At 50.1% G+C, this 15,314-nt stretch overlaps 1 protein-coding gene across 1 annotated transcript in view; it reads right to left on the bottom strand.

Moving 5' to 3' along the window:
* ANO2 (anoctamin 2) overlaps positions 1-10,895 on the bottom strand; it is a 342,394-nt gene extending 331,499 nt beyond the window's left edge. The window contains exons 1-3 of the mRNA XM_042247625.1: positions 10,817-10,895; positions 6,014-6,198; positions 4,583-4,909 (exon numbers count right to left, since the gene is read on the bottom strand). Of these exons, the coding sequence (XP_042103559.1) occupies positions 4,583-4,909; positions 6,014-6,198; positions 10,817-10,826 (522 nt within the window). The 5' untranslated portion in view covers positions 10,827-10,895. The remainder of the gene's footprint in view (positions 1-4,582; positions 4,910-6,013; positions 6,199-10,816) is intronic.
* Between the last annotated feature and the right edge of the window lie 4,419 nt (positions 10,896-15,314).

Raw genomic sequence — 15,314 nt, 5'->3', positions numbered from 1 at the left:
CCCATGTGCACCAGGGAATACTTTGGCCACCTGATGCAAAGAGCCAGGGCATTGGAAAAGACCCTGATGCTAGAAAGGACTGAAGGCAGGAGGAGAAGGGGGTGACAGAGGACGAGATGGTTGGGTGGCATCACCGACTCAATGGGCATGAGTTTGAGCAAGCTCCGGAAGATGGTGGAAGACAAAGGAGCCTGGTGTGCTACCGTCTGTGGGGTCACAAAGAGTCGACATGACCTGGCAACTGAACAACAACTCTAATGAATGGTCTGAAAAATACAGTGCTGAGAGAAAAAGGAAGGGAACAGAATGGGTTTAAGACAGAGCGCCACTATGTAAATGAAAAACGCACACAGTTCAGAGAAACTGTCACCACCAAGAGGGTGGTGAGCCTAAGGCGCTTTGACAGCAAATACCATGTGGGATCCGGGCTGGGATCCTGGAGGACAAAAAGGGAGAAGGTAAAAACCAGGGGACTCTGAGCCGAGAAGGGATTTGAATTAATGACAGGGTATCAATAGAGGCTCACTAAATGTGATAAATGAACCGTATCGATAATAGAGGAAACTAGTGTGTGGGATGGGGACCTCTCTGTCCAATTTTTCAGAAAATGTAAGACTCTTTTATACGCTATTGGTACTAGTTATAAAATAGATGACTGATGAGAACCTAAAGCATAGCATAGGGAACTCTACTCAATGCTCTATGGTGACCTAAATGGGAAGTAAATTCAAAAAAGAGGGGACATATGTATTTCCATAGCTGATTCACTTTGCTGTGCAGCAGAAACTAACACAAAATCGTAAAGCATCTATACTCCAATAGAAATAAATTTTTAAAAAGCCGTACTAAACAATAATGTCTTTTTTTAAAGGAAAAAAAAACGCACAAAGCAAAAGCAACACTATACGTTTCCCAGAAACACCAAGCGTTGGAATGACGGCCTTTGGGGGCAGCAGGCAGTGAGCAGGGAAGGGTAAGGGGACTAAAAGAAATCACAAGCAGCACAGGCACCAAGGCGGCTGCAGGCCTTGGGTTCCAGGGCCAACCCCCCAGGCCTGATGTAGGGCTGCAATCAGGGAGAAGGTGGACATGAAAGCCCTCCCCCCCGTCCCCAAGGGAGCAAGAGCAAACCAGTCAGTCCTAAAGGAAATCAACCCTGAATATTCAATGGAAAGCTGAAATTCCAGTACTTTGGCCACCTGATGCCAAGAGCTGACTCACTGGAAAAGACCCTGATGCTGGGAAAGATTGAGGGCAGGAAGAGAAGGGGATGACGGAGGATGAGATGGTTAGATTGCATCACTGACTCAATGGGCATGAGTTTGAGCAAACTCCATGAGATGGTGAAGGACAGGGAAGCCTGGTGTGCTGCAGTCCATGGGGTCACAAAGAGTAGGACACAACTTAGCAACTGAACAACAACAGCAGGCCCTGTTCCCAGCAAGGGCGAAAAGGCAGTGGTGGTACTCCCACCCCACACACACACCTGTGAGGTCTCAGGAATATTCCTCCCTCTTCTCAGGGTCTAGAATCAGGCTACTCAGAGGATCGGGGGCTCAAGACCAGGGTACCCCCTCCTCCATTGGCAGCTGTGGCAGGAACCCCTGTCTCTTGTGAATCTGAGTGTCGGTGTTAGAACCATCGACTCTGGGTTTTATCTTTATATAAATAAATAAGTCACAAGAAGGACCTTTGCACACCAATAACAATAATGCGCCATGACTGAGAACTGTGATGAACTCAATTCTGCATCAGTGGTACCCAAATGCATAACTTTGGAAAAGAGAGGAGGGGAAAAAATAATAAAGCAAAACACTGCAAGAGAGTCGGTCAGGATGGCTACATGAGTGGTAGAGGCTCTGATGGCAGAAGGGATTTGGGGGAGGTTGAGTAGAAGGCCCCGAGAAAGAAGAGTTAACTAGACCCGAAGCCAGGGTAAGCGGCCAGGAGGGACGCGCTCTTGGCAAGTACACAGCAGGGACAACAGTCCAGGACACACTCCACCTGACTCCAGTCAGAGGCACCAAGCAAGCTCTGGGTTTCCCAAGGGGAAGGTCAGCACGCCCACAGCAGGGGAGCCCCTGAACGTTCGTCAGTCCTAAGAGCTAGCTCTGGGCCCTCCTAATTCCCAGTCAAAGCCAGCAAAATCCAATAGCAATCAAAATAAAACATGCTGGGGGGCAGCAAAGATGGCAGCCCACTAGGAGCAGTGCAGTTACATTTGAATTTCAGATTAGCCACAAATAATATATGAGTAAAAGTATGTCCTTAATGGGGCTTCCCCAGTGACTCAGTGGCAAAGAACCTGCCTGCCAATGCAGGAGACACAGGCTCGTCCTGTGTCAGGAAGATCCCCTGAAGAAAGAAATGGCAATCCACTCTGGTATTCCTACATGGGAAATCCCACGGACAGAGGAGCCTGGCGGGCCTCAGTCCATGGGGTTACAAAAGAGTCAGACACACCTTAGCAATTAGACACAACAAACATCCTCAATATTGCATGGGACACACTTCTGCTAAAAAAAAAAAAAAAATTATTTGTTGTTAATCTGAATTCAAATTTAACTAGGTATCTTGAATCTTTATTTGCTAGATCCGGCAACTCTCAATAATAACAACAGTAGTTAACACTGACTTGTTACACCTTCAGATACTTCAAGTTGTCAGGTTTCCCCTTCACCACAACCCAGCGAAGACTGTAGCGTTACTCCCTTTTTACATACAAAGAAACTGGGATTCCAAAGGATCAAGCCACTTGCCCAAAGTCATGAGGCTGACAGATGCCAGGACTGGGATGTGGACACCTGTGTTCAGACTCCAGAGTCCAACTCTGGGGCAGGTTGCTATCTCCCAGCTCAGCAGGGGCACAAGGCCCAGGCCTCCGCTGCCTGAGCCTCCCTGACACACAGCGAAGGTGCAGTCTCCCACAGAGGTGATGACAAGAGCTACTTGCACAGCTCTCAAAACATGCCTCGAGAAACCTTCCAACCAGGTCCCAGTCAAAGGCACTAAGCAAGCTCTGGGTTTCCAAAGGTGAAAGTCAGCACACCCCACAGCAGGGGAGCCCCAGGCGGCCTTAAAAGAGCACACTGGCCCTATATTGGTGCAAAGAAAAACACAGAAAGGAGCTCCTGATTTAAGAGTGTGGATAAGCAGCGCAGGTCAGCACAGCCAGGGTCAGAGCTGGGTCACACGCCATGCTGCCTGGGGACAGCAAAATGGATGAATGGCCTCTGGGGATGTCCCTTCCCCTTTGGGGATGGCTTAAGTGTGAAACTTACAAAACAGGTATCTGATGAGAATGTCACCCCATCCTTCAGCATGACACCCTTTTCTATAATTATGAGTATTTACTGAGCACCTACTGTGTACCAGACATTATGCTAGATGTTTTCATTAGCCCGTCTAACAATGGGGCATGTAAAACTACAATCCTGCAGAGCGTCTATTTGCAAATGAGGGAACTGAGACTTGGGGAAGTCATTTATTCAACTAACGCTAGTTAAGCTCCTATATATGCCAGACTCTGTCCAAGGTGCTCGAGATACAGCAGTGAACCAAACAAGACCCCTGCCTTCACGGAGCTGGGAAGGGCAGAGATAAAAAATAAATCTACCATGCTATTTCAGGTGCTAAGTATAATGAAGAAAAGTGAAGCAGGGTCAAGGTACAGAATGATAGGGGTGGGGGTACTTTATCTAAGACAGTCAGGGAAGATGTCTGGAAGGAGGTAATATTCAAGCAGAGGTCTGAAGAGAGGGGCTGAGCACGCGCAGGTCTAGAGGAAGGGAGACCGAAGCAGAGATGGCAATCCATGCAAAGGCCCTGAGGTAAGAGTGACAAAGATACAACTGAGATAAGGCCAGCGGGCTGGAGCCAGCACCGGAGAGTGGGGGGGGCAGGAGGTGGGTTTGGAGGGGATGGCAAAGGCCAGCCATCTTTAAAGGATCGTGTGGTATGAAGAAACGGATGGAGAAGAGAGTGAAGAAATGGATGAAGGATGGATGGATGAAAAGATGTATGGATGGAAGGATGAATGGGTGAATGGAAGAACAGAGAGACAAATGCGTAGATAAACGGATTTATCTGATCAGAGGTCAGAATACAGACAGCTTACAAGGTGATAAAATGTGTCTGATGTTCCATTCCCAAATAACCAATTCCCTGGGAATCCCAAGCCAGGACTTTTCTTAATAATGTAAGTCTCCTAGACAGAAACTTCAATCCCAAGCGCAACAGGCAAATCAGGTCTTCATTCCAAGGAAAGCATTACAAAGGCCACAAGACGGCAAGCCAGGAAGATATGCCTTGCCTTCTATCTCTAACGTCTCTCTTTGTCTCTAAGTCAGCTTCCAGATGGGCGCCCACCACCAGCACCACTGGCCCCACCAGCAGCTGGGATCCCAGAACCCTTCCTCAAGTCCTTGAGCAAGAAAATCTGGTTTGCCCACCAGAAGAAAAAGAAACAGCATGCCAGACGCCAGAACAGAGCCAAAGGCTTCCTGCACGTGGCCCGATGGCCAGGAACCCAGCCCAGCACAGCCATCACACCCCAGACCCTCGGCCACCTGCCCAACCTCACCTCCAAGTCCTTCTCCAGCTCCAGCCCAGCCTCCATCAGGTTGTGCTCAAACTCCTCTCGCTGCTCTTTCCTCTCCTCCTCCAGGGCATCAAGCGGCCCCAGCTCGATGTCGCCGGGAGCCCCCGCCTGGGGATCCTTGCCCGTCTCGCCATTGGAGACGATAGCCAGAGAGTGGCCCGGGGAGCCGTGGCCGGGGTGCGCCCCGCGTTTCCGGTAGTGGTAGGCGAGCACGTAGTCCACCTTCCTGTGGTTGTCATGGAAGTGCATGCGGCTCACGCGGGCCTCCGAGGACACCGGCTCGCTGGCCTCCAAGTAGTTGTTGATGACCTGGCCGGAGAAGAGGGGCCGCGGAGCGGCGACATCCAGTGAGGGAGGCGCGAGAGGCGCGGGAGGCTGACCTGGCGCTCTGGGACCCGGGAGGGGGACGAGGAGGCCAGGCCCTCACCGCAAAAGGACAGAGAGGCCCGAGCTCATCGGCCACGGCCGCCGCTCCTCTGCCCCAGCCCCGGGTCTAGCCCCGGCCCACAGACGCAGCACACACGCACGCTCACGCACGCAGATACACATGCGGCGTGAACCGCGCGCATCCCACCACCCGCCTCCCTCCGCGCACCAAGCCCCATTCCAGCACACGCGCACAAGTCGAGCACTCGGCCTCACACCGGCACACACTGCATACTGGCGTCACCCACGCGCTCTGACACGAAGGGCCCCCCGCATGCACCACGACACCCCTACCTCCTTGCAGAGCTGAAGGCCTGCCTGCACACACGCCGTACTCACCGGCAGGTTCTCTGGATCCATTGGAACAAAGGCCGATTTCTAGCCGCCTGGCCCACCCCACTCCCACCCCACGGGGGATTCACTGTCCACTCTGCGCCTCACAGCGCCACATCCTCCTCTGCCCGCTCTCCGTCCTCCCCAGCCACTGGCGAGGATCCTGCCAGAGAGGCTGCGGTCCACTCCCGTCTGCTCCTGGAGGAGGCGATGGGAGGTTGAGAAGAGGAGGAGAAAAAACCAGGTGGAGCCGGGGGAGGGACCTGCCTCCCGCTTTGGGTGTTCCCCTGTTTATTACCGGTTTGATACCCAGCTGCCTCCGCAGCCACCTGAGAGGTCACCTGGGCAACCAGATGAAGCGCCAGGCACAGGGGAGAGCCTCAGAGGCGCCCCAGCTGAGGTCTGGGGAGGGCCAGGGAGCCTGCAGGCCAGGGGCGGGGCCACCCGGCCTCTTACACCTCTGTCTTCCCCATCCTCCTCTCACCAGGAGACCCAGTGCTATTGGGACAGTGTGCCATCCCGTCTTGGAGAGACAGGAGATGAAGGGAGCCTAACAGAAACCCCGCCCCCACACACAAACCCGCAACACACACCCCGTGCCCCCAAGTGTAGGGCGCCCCACAGGCCTGCCCATCCACTCGCCCCAGTACTCACAGAGCTGTTGGGGGGGCTCCCTCCGCCGGACGCCTGGCTGGAACCTTGGGGGACACTGCCCTGCAGACCCTGGGCTGGGGGACCCGGCACCTGGAGGCATTGCTGTCCGTGTTTGGGGCCCTGACCCCCTCTGACCACTGCCCGCGGGCTCAGCCGGCGTGGGGAGCCAGGGAGCAGGGGGATGTCTGTGAACGACAAGGACACAGAGGGACAGCAGCTTCAGGGGATGGGAAAGCATGGACGCAGGACCCAGAGCAGCTGAGGTGCTGAGCCTGGGACCCCAGGGCAGCCCTGAGAACACACGACACCTCCCCACAGCTGCCCACCGCCCCCACCTGCCAGGCCTCATAGGCTTAGTTAGCCAAGCCCACATTGGCCATAGGGGAGGGGGTGGGGTGTTCCCATCTCTCTCGCTCTCTCTCACACACACACACACACACACACACACACACACACACACAGCCTAGAGCCACCAGCAGTAGCTCCTTCTGACGATGACTGTCATAATCTCTTACAGTTCCCAGACACGAGGAGGGCAATTGCCTGGAGGTAGGTTGGGTGGGGCACTTCTGGAGAGACACCCTGAATTAACGCCAAAGGTTTAGTCTTTAAGGTCCCTCCCAGGGCAGCAAGAGAAGGGGGCACCCTGGCAGCCCCCACACCCCTGAAGAAGACAGACCAAGAGTGGGCTCAGGGCAAGGGTGACCTCTGACCCAAGAGCCACCTCCAGGGCCCTTGAGGGGTCTCCACACCCCTGCTGCCTCACCATGGCCTCAGAGCTGCCCAGTCTCTCCCTCCCCCCACACCCCAGAGCAGCTTTTCAGGGCACCTGGGATGACGCCTTGGCCCTGCCGCGAACTGACTCTGAGGTCTCTGAGCCTGCTTCTTCAACTGTAAAAGGAGGAGACTCCCCCAAACTTGCAGGATTATAGTGAAAATGAGAATGAGAGATACACATACAAAGCACCTGGACAGTCATTAGCCTGCAGGTATGCAATAAAAAGTGGTTATGACCATTGTTCTTATTCTTTTCATTTTAAACTTCTTGTGAGCAGAAATCACACCTTATACATCCAGTTGGTTGCTCAGTCGGTAAGGAATCTGCCTGCAGTGCAGGCTACCCTGACTCATTCCCTGGGTCAGGAAGATCCCCTGGAGATGGGAATGACAACCTACTCCAGTATTCTTGCCTGGAAAATCCTATGGCCAGAGGAGCCTGGCAGGCTACAGCCCATGGGGTCACAAGAGTCGGACTTAAAGACTAAACGGATGGACAGAGTTAAACATTAAATGTTAAACTTAACAGACGAGTTAACGACTAAACCACAACCTAGCCCTTAGCACCTGCTGAATGAAGGATCGAATGAATGGACCAAAGGCAGCTCTTCCCAGTTAGAGCTTCTGGTCAGTTACTGGGTTGAGGAGCAGCCCCGTACATGTACCCAGCTCTCTGCTGGGCAGTTTCGGGAGGACTGGAACTTGGGTCCCTGGGCTTGCGAAATGTATCAATATCATGTGAAGATGCTGATGATGTGCAGGAAACACAGCAAGCCAGCAGGTAAAGATTCCATCACTTGTTTCTAGACTGTGGGCTCTGGACTATATTGAGGGAACCAGAAAGGTGGGAAGTCAAAGTAGCTTCAGGAAGGGTAATAAGCCTGAATCTGAGTCTTGAAGCATCTGGAAGGCAGGGGACAGAACCTAGGGGCAGGAATGGGTATGCATGCTGGTGGGGCGATGGGGGCCTCCAGTTTAGGATATCAGGGGAGGGGCCTCTGTCCTCAGTTCCCAGTCTTGCTCATCCCTCTCCCCTTTTGCATTTCTGCCCAGATCAGAACTGAGAGCAAGACTGTGGACCCCAGGGTGTGTGTGTCTAAACATACCCTGAAAACCTCCATGTATGTCTAAACAACCGGAGACCATCCTGATGAGTACCTGGGCAGGTGATACAGTGGATGCTCACTCAAGGTCCATACTTCCTTGACAGCATTCAAGGATTGAGTTCACACCAGTGACCCTGGTAGCTCAGATTAAGAGGCGGCCCAAAGCTTTAGTCACACCACTGTCTGGGAGCCACCATCCCCTAAAGGAGCCACTGGGGCTTTGAGGCTGGCCTCCAGGGCCCCACTGGCCACCCTGGCCACTCCCTCTGCTGGCCCTCTGATATATGGATCACCGCTGCCTGGGGTCCTGCTTTCATGCCCACCTTCTCCCATAGCCAGCGATTAGAGACCAGCATGTAGTTCAGCCGTTCCAGCTCCAGAAAGACATTCCAGGAAATATTGGCATTTTGGAGAGCTCTCTTGGGCTTCCCTGTTGGCTCAGACAATAAGGAATCTGCCTGAAATGCAGATTCAATCTCTGGGTGGGGAAGATTCCCTGGAGAAAATGGCAACTCACTACAGTATTCTTGCCTGGAGAATTCCATGGACAGAAGAGCCTTGCGGGCTACAGTCCATGGAGTCGCAAAGAATCGGACACAGCTGAGCGACAAACACACATACGCAGAGTTCTCTTTGCAATACCAACTCCATTTTTATTTCCCTTCTTGCATCACTCACTTGGCTCTTAGCACAAATGGCCTTGAACAGGAGATCCCTGGGTGTCTGTGGCTTAGCCACCCTCCTGGGTTCTGGGTGTGTGATACTGTGACTTATTGTAAAAACAGATAATTTGGCCTTTGTTCGGTACCTGCTACAGCGTTCCTAAAACCCTCAGAATTTCCTAAGTGTGGAGAGCAATCAAGGTGTCTTTTGTTATGTTAACGAGGTGACTTTTGGGAAGCTCCCTGCTAACCTAAGAATGGGGCCTGGTTGCTAGGGGAACTAACCTTGTGATGACAGGGTGGACCTTGCAGTCTCCCCTCCCCTTCCTCCACCTGCCCTCCTAGGAGGGTGTGGGCTGGAGATTGAGCTTAGTCACCATCGGTGGCCCAAAACTTAGTCAGTTGTGCCTGTGTAGTGAAGTGCCCCAAAAGGATGTATTATAATCAGTCATGCCCCTATAATGAAGCCCCCAAAAGGATGGAGTTCACTGAGCTTCCAGGTTGATGAACAAGTGGAGATGTGGGAAGAACGGCACATCCAGAGGGCATGGGATTCCAGGTCCTTCCCATGTATCTTGTCCTCTGCCTCTCATTCATCTGGCTCCTCCTGAGTTGTATTCTATCCTTTAATAATAAATCAGTGATCTAGTGAGTAATGCTTCCCAGCTGGATCAGTGGTAAAGAACCCACCTGCCCATTCAGGAGATGCATGAGACGTGGGTTCGATCCCTGGGTCGGGAAGATCACTTAGAGGAGGGTATGGCAACCCACTCCAGTATTCTTGCCTGGACAATCCCATGGACAGAGGAGCTTGGAGAGCTACAGTCCCAATGGTCGCAAAGAGCCAGACATGACTGAAGCGACTGAGCATGCATGCATGTACATATGTATATGTGCAAAAGAATATAACCCAGTTATAAGAAAGAATGAAACAATGCCACTAGCAGCATCATGGACGGACCTAGAGATTACCACACTAAGTGAAGTAAATCAGACAAAGAAAGACAAATATCATATGATATCAGACAAAGAAAGACAAATATCATATGATATCACTTAATGTAGAATCTGTAGAAATGAGACAAATGAGCTTATCTACAAAATATGCTTCCAAGGTGGCTCAGTAGGAAAAGACTCTCCCTGCAATGCAAAAGACACAGAGACATGGGTTTGATCCCTGGGTCAGGAGGATAGAAACAGACTCACAGACACAGAAAACAAACTTAGGGCTACCAAAAGGGAAATGGGGTGGCTGCTGCTGCTGCTGCTAAGTCGCTTCAGTCGTGTCCGACTCTGCATGACCCCATAGATGGCAGCCCACCAGGCTCCCCCGTCCCTGAGATTCTCCAGGCAAGACCACTGGAGTGGGTTGCCATTTCCTTCTCCAAAGCATGCAAGTGAAAAGTGAAAGGGAAGTTGCTCAGCCGTGTCTGACTCAGCGACCCCATGGACTACAGCCTACCAGGCTCCTCCATCCCTGGGATTTTCCAGGCAAAAGTACTGGAGTGGGGTGCCATTGCCTTCTCCGGGAAATGGGGTGGGGGAAGGATAAATTAGCAGTTTGGGATTAGCAGATGCATACTACCATATATAAAATAGATAACATGGTCCTACAGTAGAGCACAGGGAGCTGTGTTCAATATTCTGTGATAAAGCACAACGGAAAGGAATACTAAAAAGAACAGGTATGTATACATATAAATGATTCACTTTGTTGTGTATCTGAAACTAACACAACACCGTAAATCAACTATACTTCAAAAATAAAACAAGACAATAAGAAGCATTTGAATCTGTTGGCTAGCTACTGTCACCCCAGCTCACCATTCATTCATTCACACATTCAAAACCATTTAATAATCATTTACCGCACACTTTGTCCTGTCCTGGATGCTGAAACTTGAAGCTCTCAAAGTCTACTTGGGGAGACAAATGGTCTAAATCTGTAACTTTAATATATAATAAGGGTACTAAATCACAGAAAACTTACCATTTTTGATAGGCCCCTATGACAGAGACTTGGGCTTCCCTGGTGGCTCAGACAGTAAAGAATCCACCTGCAATGAAGGAGACCCAGGTTCGATCCCTGGGTCAGGAAGATCCCCTGGTGAAGGAAATGGCAACCCGCTCCAGTACTCTTGGTGGAAAATCCCATGGACAGAGGAGCCTGGCTGGCTACAGTCCATGGGGTCGCAAAGAGTCGGACACGTCTGAGTAACTAACACTTCACTTCATGAAACAGACTACAAGCTGCTTACCAAAATCCATGTTCTCCGCTTCTCCCTGAACACACAGCTAGACCATATTTCCGAGCCTCCCTGATGTGGCCACGAGACTGAATTCCAGCCAGAGGAATGCGAGCAGAGTGTTATGTGCTATTTCTAGGTCTGACCCATCAAAACCTTCCATGACTGCTCCTGCGCACTCTTTCCCTGCTCCCTGATAACTGGAGCGGCAACCCTCGGGGCCACTCGGAAGTCACGGATGAAGTTGGCTGAGCCCCCACCATCCTGCGTCCCTGAAAAGCCTTTGAAGAAAGAGCCACTCTACCAACTTGTCCACCCACCCAGCCCTACCTCTTCAGCAAGCAGTGCGCTCTTGTTATGCTTTACTCCTTATTTTTCAGTCTGTTCATTAGAGCAACTAGCTGAGCATAAGGTGCCTCCACTATCGATGTGGATAATAAATAACTTCACTTACTAGGCCTTCCCTGGTGGTCAGACGTTAAAGAATCTGTCTGCAATTCAGGAGACCCGGGTTCAGTCCCTGAGTCGGGAATATCCCCTGGAGGAGGAACTGGCAACCCACTCCAGTATTCTTGCCTAGAGAATTCCATGGACAGAGGAGTCTGGTGAGCTATAATCCATGGGCTTACAAACAGTTGGACATGACCGAAGGACTAACGCTTGCTTACACAGGCAGTAATTCAGCCCACAGAGATACCATCCATACTCGTGCTACAGAGCCTTGTTCAAACTTCCCCCAAGCTGACAGACAGCGTAACTCCCTCGTGCCTGCACGCTCCAAGCTGGGGGAGATGCTCAGAGGTAGGGACTGGACGTCATCTCTGGCCCTCACTGCGACCTGGCACACAGCAGGTGCTCAAGGAAAGAGGGGATACAAAATTGAGATGCAGAAAAGAAGAGCAGAGAGGGATTTCTGGTCAGTCGTCTCTTCTGCGCTTTGTGGTGTGGAATTTTGGAGCTTGGGGAGGGTGAAAAAATTGAGAGGATTTCTCACCAGCAGAACGGCATTTTAAGGAATGAAAAGAATGGATGTATGTGCATGTATAACCAAATCACTTTGCTGGCCACCTGAAACTAACACAGCATCGTAAATAACGCCGCTCCAATATAAAATAAAAATTTCATTAAAAAAAATAAATGCTAAAGGATGTTCTTCACGATGAAGGGAAGTGACAAGGGATAGGCACTGGGTAAGAACTGCTCCAGATGGGAGAGTCTTGTATTCCTTTCTCACAAAGGCGAGGAAAAGAGGTTGTAAGCCATTGGTCAAAATGGACTATTAGCCACTGCATTTTCTACAGGCTACAAGCCACTGTGCGTCGGTGCTCAGTCTCACTCAATCATGTCCAGCCCTTTGCGACCATGTGGACTGTAGCCGCCAGGCCCCTCTGTCCATGGGATTTTCCAGGCAAGAATACTGGAGCTGGTTACCATTTCCTACTCCAGGGGATCTTCCCAACCCTGGGGTCAAACCTGCATCTCCTGCCCTGGCAGGTGGATTCTTTACCACTGAGCTACCTGGGAAGCCCATAGGCCACTGTTTTTCAAGCTAGAGGTTGGTTATCTAATGATTTGAAAGATAGTCGGTTATCTAATGGTTTGAAAACAGCATGGTTTTTTTTTTTTCAGTATAATAGAGTAGAATGGACCAGAAAAGTATAAAACAGAAACACCTCTTTTTTAAAATAAAAGACAGACACAATAAAATAAATGCCCACATGAGAAAGAATACCCTTTCTAAAAAGCTAGTAATGAAACGACAGCTCATTATGCTGGGCAATGTCTTATATGTCACACAAATACCACTGTGGCATTCTTCTTAAAGTTTAATGTTGATGAACTAGTCTCATTTTCTTAGGCAATGGGACCCATGTAACTTATTATCTCTTTTCTGATCTGCCTGTCTGGAGGTTCATAGGTAAGTTTTTGCTCAATTACAGTACCTATTCTTATCTAGGTTTGGCTGATATAATAATATGTTCCCAATCTTTCATTCTTTGGCATTTGCTCATTTTCCCTTAAGTTTTATGGTATCTAGGTTTTCCTTTCTTGTAATTTGTTTGAAGGTTGATAAATAAGAAATAGTAGTTACTGATGTAGCAAAAAAATAAAAATGAATTTAAAAAGGAGTTAGGGTCAAGAATCATTACCAAAATATTAAAAACTGGTATTTTTTCTATTTAATTATTTTCAACAGGCATGTATCATTACTTTTAAATTCTTTAAGCTATTTTTAATTAGTTTATGATGAATAACAAGCATCAGTGATTGCTAGAAAAGTGTGAGGTTTGCCATTTTTCTAGAAATCAGTGAACCAGTCAGAAGATGTGAGGGTGGGATTGCCCTGGGGGTCCAGTGGTTAAGACTCTGAATTCCCACTGCACAGGGCACAGGTTCGGTGCCTGGTCAGGAGCATAGAATAAATAAAAATACTCTATAAAATAAAAGGAAATTTGTTTTAAAAAAGGAAAAGATGCAAGTGTGGCATGTTTTATATTTGTGTTTGCTACACAGTAGGGGAAGGATCTCACCCAGCTCCTTGAAAGAACTGTCATCTTTTTGTAGTTTCAGCGCAAGTTAACATAGATGGAGAACTGTCAGCCAGATGGACTTATAAATTATTTGCTTAGAGTTTCTGGAGGGAGGGCAGGTTGTCCGTAGGAGCCAAAGAAAGACCTCTAGTACATCTCGAAATGTATTAATACTATGAAGTGTGAAAGTATTATTTGCTTCAGTCATGTCCGACTCTGTGCAACCCCATGGACTGTAGCCTGCCAGGCTCCTCTGTCCATGGGATTTCCCAGGCAAGAATACTGGAGAGAGTTGCCATTCCCTTCGCCAGGGGATCTTCCCAACCCAGGGATCGGACCCAGGTCTTCTGCACTCCAGGCGGATTCTTTACGGTCTGGGCCACCAGGGAGACTGTGAAGTATAGCTGTGGTTAATTTCACTGGTGTGGTCTCAACAAGCCTGTTCTTGACCCCGCCTCCTCCTTTCATGTCCAACAGTGAGTACAGTGGTGACCTTAGTGCACCAAGAGTGGCGAATGTGAGGTCCTGACGGTCCAGTGTGCGTGTGCCCTGTTGATCCTTGCAGCTCCAGCACTGAGCACTGGCTCCACAAGCGTGCTCTGAACTGGTGTGCGCTGCCCCCACAGGTTCGTAGTGTGTGGATCCATAGAAGTGATCGTGAGCTGGGATTACCAGAATCCATCAGACATTGGGCAAGTTCTCTGCAGGCAGTGGGTCAGGCTCCCACGTGCCTGTAAACCATCAACGTGGAATTCAGGCAGCCAGTGCTCCCTAAAGCATGTCCCCAGTGTGAACCACAGTGGCTCGTTGTCATAGGAGTTCAGTGATGACAGCTGGCCTTCTTAGGTTTGATCCCACTAAATAAACTAACCCTGTTGACTCCAGACTGGAAGCCGTGTCAAGGCAAGCTTTGCCTGGAATATGACCACAGCATCAACTATCAGCCTTGCAAAATGAATATCTCCCTAAAGGCCCCACTTCCACCCACCCTTCCACCCACCCTTTCCTTGCCAACATCTACACTTCCCTTCTAATGGTTTCTGAAGAACAGAATGAGAGCAACAAGGTGAGGTGGTAGGGAAGTGAGTTGGAATTCCAACTTTATCCTTCACTGATGATTCACGGTGAACCCAGTGTAACAGGGGTATTTCCTAACCTCTCTGAACCTCAGGTTCCTCTTCAATGACATGGATTTCATATTGACCCCAAGGCTGTCGGGAAGCGAACTGTGGTATCTGTATACACAGTGTCTAAATATGTCTCCCCTTTCTCTTTGAAAGTCAAAAACATACAGCCTGAGCCCCAAGACTCCATGTGATCTGGCTCACCCTCTCCCTCACCCTCCAGGCACCGGGTTTCCCCCCGACTCTTTGGACAGCCCAAGCACATTGCTGCCCCAGGGTCTTTCGTGTCTACTGCTGTTGTTTGAGGGCTTCCCTGGTAGCTCAGCAATATAGAATCTGCCTGCAATGCAGGAGCCGCCGGAGACACGGGTTCAATTCTGGGTCAGGAAGATCTCCTGGAGGAAGGCATGGCAACTCACTCCAGTATTCTTGCCCAAAGAATCCCATGGACAGCAGAGCCTGGCAGGTTATGATCCATAAGGTCTCAAAGAGTCGGACACGGCTGAAGCAACTTAGCATACATGCATGCCGTTGCTTGACCATTCTCCAGGTGTCCACGTGGCTGGTTCCTTCTTTGAAGGCAATCCTTTTTCAAACTCCTCCCCGCCAGCAACCTGATCACAAATACAGACAGATTCTACTTTGTGGCTGGAGGCCAGATTCTCATCTCTAGTGGTCAAAAGTTTCTGTTCTTCGTGTGCTCTAGGAAAGCCAGGCTGCTCTCAGCCAGCTGAAGTGTCCACAAGACGGGTGGATTAACAGGAAATCAGGTCCTCATTAGAGAAAATGAAACACAAGCCCCACTACAGCCCTCAGTGTCTCTGGCCCCCCACCCTAGTCCTGCCCCACAGTGGA

Source organism: Ovis aries, chromosome 3, assembly GCF_016772045.2.
Source record: "Ovis aries strain OAR_USU_Benz2616 breed Rambouillet chromosome 3, ARS-UI_Ramb_v3.0, whole genome shotgun sequence".
Taxonomy (NCBI): domain Eukaryota; kingdom Metazoa; phylum Chordata; class Mammalia; order Artiodactyla; family Bovidae; genus Ovis; species Ovis aries.
This window is presented reverse-complemented; position numbering and strand designations above follow the sequence as displayed.